This window comes from Palaemon carinicauda, chromosome 8 (genome assembly GCF_036898095.1).
Source record: "Palaemon carinicauda isolate YSFRI2023 chromosome 8, ASM3689809v2, whole genome shotgun sequence".
NCBI lineage: Eukaryota > Metazoa > Arthropoda > Malacostraca > Decapoda > Palaemonidae > Palaemon > Palaemon carinicauda.
The window spans coordinates 173815825-173823324 of record NC_090732.1 but is presented as its reverse complement, the minus strand read 5'-3'; the positions used below and the strand labels follow the sequence as shown (position 1 = coordinate 173823324).

Genomic DNA, 7500 nt, shown 5'->3' with positions numbered 1-7500 from the left:
ATTATAGATAAGTTTCTAAATGTATTCAAATGTTGTTCACAATTTAGTTCCAAATGGATTTTTTCTTTTAGCGTAGTAATAAGTTATGTTTTACTTTTCAAAGCCCATTTTTATCCGTTATAAAAGCAAAGGAATAGATACACCATTCAATATCGTTAATTGCATTTGTATATAATGTGCATAAGGCCATGAAGATCGAAAGTGTCTGTAATAACTACATGTCTAATGAACGGAACATTATAACACTATAGATTGATAAATAAATTATTGAGAAATTTTAGGCAAACATGAATATTACGTTAAGAATTCTGAATAATCACGGAATCACTGAACACAAATGTATAATGTTCTACTGTAATATGTAAACCATTAGTTGGGAACTCACCTTAAAGATTCAGGAGACAAATGATCCCCGAATGTACTTGATCGCGTCTGGTAGGCACTCCCTTCCAAAGGGTCGTACAAAGTAGACGTAGTTGGGGATCTTATTGTAGAGATAGATCTCACTGGTGAGGGAGACTTATGAGTACAACAAGGAACCAGGCCGCTGAAACGGCCAGCGGATTGTCAAGACCCAAGCAGGAGAGGTCGGTACAGACCAACTAACGGGATCTTGAAGCTGTCTGTGCTCTTGTCAGGTGTCTCATAAAATCTTTGCCTGTGGCTTTTCAAGAGAGAAGAGATGATATACATCGTAAGGCAGGTTAAGAGAAGCACAACTCCCAAGAGTGCAACTACTGTTAGCAAAGATAGTTTGTAGATTCCACTCGTATCCATATCTGTTGTTGCCGTTGTGACATAGCAACAGGAGATTTCTAGCCAGTATCCAGTACCATCTTCATACCCGAGACAGAACTGGTAGTCGGTCTGCGCTCGTAGGTGTCTGACGGTGAACGTCGTTCTAGGAGATTCTATTTTGATCGCGTCCTTTTCGTCTTCCTCCGTTCCATTGCTACTCACCTCATTATAAAGGATTTTGTACGAAGGAAAGGCGTGCCTCTCAGTTCCATTCCAAACTAAAGTAACAAATGTTGATGTAACATGAATAGGAAACAGGAAAATATCCAAACCAGCTGCGCTTAGTGTTACAGAGCTTCTCGAGCTCCCAATGGCATTTTGAGCCACACAAGTGTAAGTCCCACTATCTGCCGGCTCTAAGTGATAGTACACTAATGTCCCAGGAGGGAAAAATCTTCTAGTAATTTCATTCAATGTTGAATTCACAAGTGAGTTATCCGGCAGTACCCAATGTAGTTGCGGAATGGGCGAACCAAGAGCTCGGCATTCTATAACCTGCCTTTCACCTATCTGACCAACAATGTATCGAGACTGGGTCAGGTTCAAGACTACTGGAGTACACACCTTTGGTAACCTCAATGCATCAACGTACTTCAATAGCTTGCCTTCAAGCTCAGGGGGTGTTTGGCAAAATGTGTGATCTGTTTCGCACAGTGTAATGTTTTTGGAATCGTCCCCACTGGCCAATTTCGTCAGCCATCTGACATTGCAGTCACATCTAAATGGGTTATCATGTATACATAGTTTCATTCTCTTTGGCAAGTATTGATACATCTCTTTTTGAAGTCCTTGTAGGTTGTTGTTATTCAAGTGGAGATTTTTTAAAGAATCAACATTCATAAAGGCGAGAGGATCAATATAAGAGAGTTTCTTATTATCTGTTATTTGTATCGAAGTGACATTCACAAGATTATAAAAAGCTTTCGCATCAATTATGACCAGTTCAGGCATTTGGCTTAGGCTAATGTTGATAACACTGAGATGAGAAAAATCTAAAGGTTTAATCTTAGTCAGTGGATTTTTGTCTACTGCTAGTGTTTCTAGGACTGGAAGACTTTGGAAAGCCGCTGTTGGTATTCTGGAGAGCATATTACTGTCCAACGAGAGTAACTTAAGATTCAACAGTCCAGAAAAGGCTCTGGGGTCAATAGTAGAGATTAGGTTTCCAGTCAGATATAGAAATTCAAGTGAACCCATACCTCTGAAGACTGATGGAGGTATGCTTTGAATTTGGTTGTGGGAAAGATTCAGAATAATGAGACGTTTTAGACCAAGGAACCATTCTTTTTGCATGTATGTGAAAAGATTGTGTTGAAGATCAATGGATTTCAAATTGCCCAAGTCTGCCAATGTTTCATTTTCCAGGTTCTTTATTTTGTTATTGGAGAGGACCAAGTGTTCAAGGTTCCCAAGACTCTTAATGTTGTCACGAAATACAGAGGAAATGACATTTTTACCAAGGTTCAGGTACACCAATTTTGGCATTTCAGAAAAGAGCTTTCCATGGCCAATGGATTTCATTTTGTTTCCAGATAAATCCAAATCTAGCAATTCTTCTAAACCACTGATGCTCTCTGGAATTCTGGAAATTAAATTTCCCCTCAAGTCCAGCACCTGAATATATTTGGGAAGTTCATTGGGAAATGATTTCAAATTTATGCTAGAACAGTTGAAAGTCAGCAGAGTTCTCTGATAGCGGGTAGATTTCATATCACCACAGGTACAGCCTTCGTAGCAAGTTTCATTGTACGACTCCGCTTCCAGGTCACTCGGCACAGCGCCGTCAGCCATCCACGTCCAGGTTATGAATAATTCTAATACGAAACATATATTCACACAGAATTTGCACACCATCAAGAGCTCCATCTCAGTGTTGTAAATCCAGAAGTTCCTGGTCTGATAGATTTTCCGTTCTTGGGTATGTTAGTAGACTTCTGGACTTGATACTTGTCGCGTATGTGATAAAGTAGGTAAAATGACTTCCACCAGGACTCATTCAGTATGGCTACATTGTTGCTGTTCATCTCTTATCTGTAGCTGCTATATGTCCAAGTTCAGAGACTTCATCCTGGAAAGAGAAAATTGCCTTTGGTTAGTCGTTGACATTTGTATAAGGACTGCAAATACAAACACAGCAACAGACACAATTGAAAAGTATTATGATAGCAGTGACTATTATTATTATTATTATTATTATTATTATTATTATTATTGTTGTTGTTGTTATTATCATTATTATTATTATTATTATTATTATTATTATTATTACAAGCTAAGCTATAATCCTACATAAAAAAACAAGATGCTATAAGTCCAAAGGCTCCAACAGGGAAAATAGCCCAGTGAGAAAAGGAAACAAAGAAATAAATAAACTAAAAGGGCAAAGTAAACAATCAAAACAAAATATTCCAAGAACAGAAACAACATTAAATTAGATCTTTCACATATAAACTATAAAAAAACAAGAAGAGAAAATAGCTAGAACAGTGTGCACGAGTGTACCCTCAAGCAAGAGAACTCTAATCCAAGACAGTGGAAGACCATGGAACAGTGACTACTATAGTATATGTGCATTGCTTCCTAAAATATTCCTTATCATATTCTTAGAGTGAAATCTGGAAAAAAGTCTTAATTTGATGTTTATCATCACTAGCCAAAGTACAACCCTAGTTTGAAAAGCAGGATGCCACAAGACCAAGGTATCCAACAAGGAAGATAGCCCAGTGAGGAAATCAAATAGGAAATGAATAAACTGTAAAATATTTCACGAGAAACAATGAAGAAAATATAAAATATCTTAAGATCAGGCGCAACGTTGGAATAGATGTTAGTGAGGAGCCCTTTTGCATTGAGGGTCGCTTTTGTATTATTATTTTAACACTTTCAATGGATGCTTACTAGGACCACGGTATAGTTAGAGGTTGCGTTGCCTTAACATAGTGATGGCGCTTGCGTAAAGCAATGATCAGCAAAGCTGTACTAGTCAGGGCCACCCATACTAGGTTGCTTTACTGTGTGCATTCAGACTAAAGTCTCCCGCCATCACCAATCCGCAGTACTAGGTTGCTTTACTGTGTGCGTTCAGACTAAAGTCTCCCGCCATTTTAGATCCGCTGTTGTCCAGCATGGTAATGAAAACTAGCCCAAAACCCAGACATGAATAGTGACATGTCTGAGGCCTTTGTCCTGCAGTAGACTAGAATCAGCTGCATTTGTTGTTGTTGTAGTATATTGTTTGTGACTTGCGATTGGTTGGTTGTTAGTTGAAATCATAATCGAGTATTAATAGAGCTCGCCGTCCCTTTACGCTAGGAATGTAGGGTCTACCGGTCCTATAGGTTATCACTAGCTATTGTATGCCACCCCCCCCCCCCCCGTCTCATCTTAGGAGCAGAAAGTGTTAGTTTTTTTGTCTCTACACTGTTAAAATTTTGCAGTAAAAAACGGTAAATGTCCTGGAATATATGTTACCAAACATTTACCGTTTTAAAACCGGATGTATTGACGTAAAGAAGTTATATCACGGTCACCAACCCGTAAATATTAATAATAAAGTAGGGTAAAATTACGGTCGCCTGTATTTTACTGAAATACGGGTCAGAACAGTATATTTTGACGGAGAAATTACGGTTCATTTTAACTGTGTAGGACATACAAACATGGACAAGGAAAGAATCATAAAAATGCTAAGATTTTACAATATATAACCCTTGGATTCAGACAAATTGACTCTTCATATTTAAAAAGTGGAATCGTCAATATAAACATGTCAATAGCTATAATTAATACTTTGTTAAATCCGTTTCGATTTAATAAAATTGAATTGAAACAGCTGGACATATCAAAGTTATTTCTAGTGACTGTGATAATATGAATTTACATACGGTCATGGCTTAAAAAGACTGCAATTTAAAAGGCATTCTTTTAATTACCATTTAATTGGTTTTTTGTTATTGAAATTAAGTTTGATCAGATCCAATGCACAAAATATTAATATCCCAGTGACACGTTCTGGCTTCCTAGTTCATCGGATAATCGAAAACTCGTGATATGAAATTGTATTTAATTACAGAAAGGCCTCAACCTACGAAAACTCGACTTACAACCATTCGACCTACAACCATTTGACTTACAATCATTCGACGTAAACACATTCGGCTCACAGGCATTCGACTTACAACATTCGACCTACAAACAGGCGACTTACAAGCATTCGACTCACAACCATTCGACTTAGAAACATTCGACTTAAATCACTTGACTTACAATTACTCGACTTACAAACATTCGACGTACAATCATTTGACTTACAATCATTCGACTAACAACATTTGACCTACAAACATTCGACTTACAAACACCCGACTTTGCAACTACTTGACTTACAAACAGACGACTTACAAGCATTCGACTTACAACCACTCGACTTACAAGCAAACGACTTACAAGCATTCGACTTACAAAACATCCGACTTACAATCACTTAACTTACAAACAGACTGCCTACAAACATTCGACTTTACAAAAATTCGACTTGCAACCACTCGACTTACAAACAGATGACTTACAAAGCATTCGACTTACAAACAGACGACCTACAGCCATTCGACTTACAACCACTTGACTTAATATTACTTGACTTACAAACAGACGACCTACAAGAATTTGACTTACAACCACTTGACTTACAAACAGTTGACTTACAAGCATTTGACTTACAAAAAGACGACCTACAGGCATTCGACTGACAACCATTCGACTTACAAACAGACGACCTACAAGCATTTGACTTACAAACATTCGACTTACAAACAGACGACTACAAGCATTCGACTTACAAACATTCTACTTGCAACCACTCGACTTACAAATACCTGACTTACAAACAGACGACCTACAAGCATTCGACTTACAAACAAACGACTTACAAGCATTCGACTTATAACATTCGACCTACAAACATTCGACTTATAATCATTCGAATTACGAACGTGCGAATTACGTACATTCGGAGATACGAACATAAATCCAAATGAAAATAATAAATATGAGATATAAAAATTCTGTAATAAAACAATATTGTAACATTTAATACAGTTAGAAAAATTATATCTGTAATAACCTGATATCTATTTCATATGAAAGCTGATTATTTGTTGACTTTTGTAGCTGGAAATCATAGGCGTGGGATTCAGGTTAAGCATACCATAGGCCAAAATTTAATAGGGAGCCTTTGTAGGGTGACGGCCAGATCCCGTAGAAAACGGGAATATTCTGAACTATGGCCGTCGTTCTAAAAACGATTTTGGCGGGAGAAGCTAACTTAAAAAACCCACCTAACCTATGCTAAAACCCGTGTCCTTACCCAGGGGGGCTTCGCCCCCCCGGACCCCCCCACCCTCTCTCACAGCAGTTTCCTTACCTACGAGTACAACGGGAGAAGCTAACTTAAAAAACCCACCTAACCTATGCTAAAGGCCGTGTCCTCACCCAGGGGGGCTGCGCCCCCCCCCCCGGACCCCCCCTTACACAACATATTTAAGATCCGTAGACCATTTCCAAACGTTTTTATTCTATACAACATAACAGTCGGAGCGATAATAAGCAAATTAGGACGCTTGGCCGTAGCGCTACAAACTACCCTTTAATAGAATTGGCCTTACAAACAGATTCTTGGAACCAATTCAGTTTGAAAGTTGAGAATCTTTTGTATACGAATGACATACAGCAATTCGATTATACGGAATTATAAATTTGCTTTTATTATCAAAAGGATAATGATTAGTGGTTTTGTGACGGGCCGAGAGAAGGTTGTGACTCAAAGAGTGAGTTTATTATAGAACACACTCCTTTATATACAAAAGCTCAAGGCAACAGGAAATTTCATGTTCAAAATCGACACCGTTACCGGTGAGAAAAACAGACATGTTTATTCGGGTTCTTTTTAGTGCGAGGGGAGAGCGAAGATACAAGCATAATATATACACAAAATGAACTATGTACGATCGTGTGACACACTGTTGGTACAGTTTCATACTTCTTATCAGTAGAGGATTTTGGAATTTGGTTTGAAAAAATATGAATCATATTGAAATATTTTTATTTTTATTTTTATGGTGGCCTATGTGGTAACGTCCCTGACTGGTGAACGTCTGACTTGGGTTCGAGTCCCGCTCAAACTCGTTAGTTCCTTTGTTCGCTCTAACCTCACCATCGTTGTGAGCTAAGGAAGGGGAGTTTGGGGGAGCCTATAGTCCTATCTGCTTAGTAATCAGCAGCCATTGCCTGGAACTCCTTAGTCCTAGCTTGCATGGAGAGGGGCTTTGGCACTGATCATATGTAATAAGGTCAGTCTCTAGGGCATTGTCCTTCTTGATAGGGCAATGTCACTCTCCCTTGCCTCTGTCATTCATGAGTGGCCTTTAAACCTTTATGACAAAACGGTGTTTTACCAAGTAACAGAAAATTAAATATTGAAAAACAGCATTCCAATTGGTAAGACATCCAACATAAATTTGCATATTTATGGAAACATTTTATGAAAAGCAATTAGTTTTCTGTTATTGAAAAGGGGAATTTAAAATACAATATATCTTTATAAAGGGAAGTAGTATTGGCATATTGACTTTGATAATAACTATTAATTTTTTTTTTAGAACTGTTGCCAGTATATTGTGTGTAATTATTGGACGAGGATTAAAA

At 38.0% G+C, this 7500-nt stretch overlaps 1 protein-coding gene across 1 annotated transcript in view; it reads right to left on the bottom strand.

Annotated features, from left to right (window-relative positions):
- The window catches only part of LOC137645099 (leucine-rich repeat neuronal protein 1-like), a 3417-nt gene extending 555 nt beyond the window's left edge, over nucleotides 1–2862 (bottom strand). The window contains exon 1 of the mRNA XM_068377946.1: nucleotides 386–2862. Within this exon, the coding sequence (XP_068234047.1) occupies nucleotides 568–2664 (2097 nt within the window). The 5' untranslated portion in view covers nucleotides 2665–2862 and the 3' untranslated portion in view covers nucleotides 386–567. The remainder of the gene's footprint in view (nucleotides 1–385) is intronic.
- Between the last annotated feature and the right edge of the window lie 4638 nt (nucleotides 2863–7500).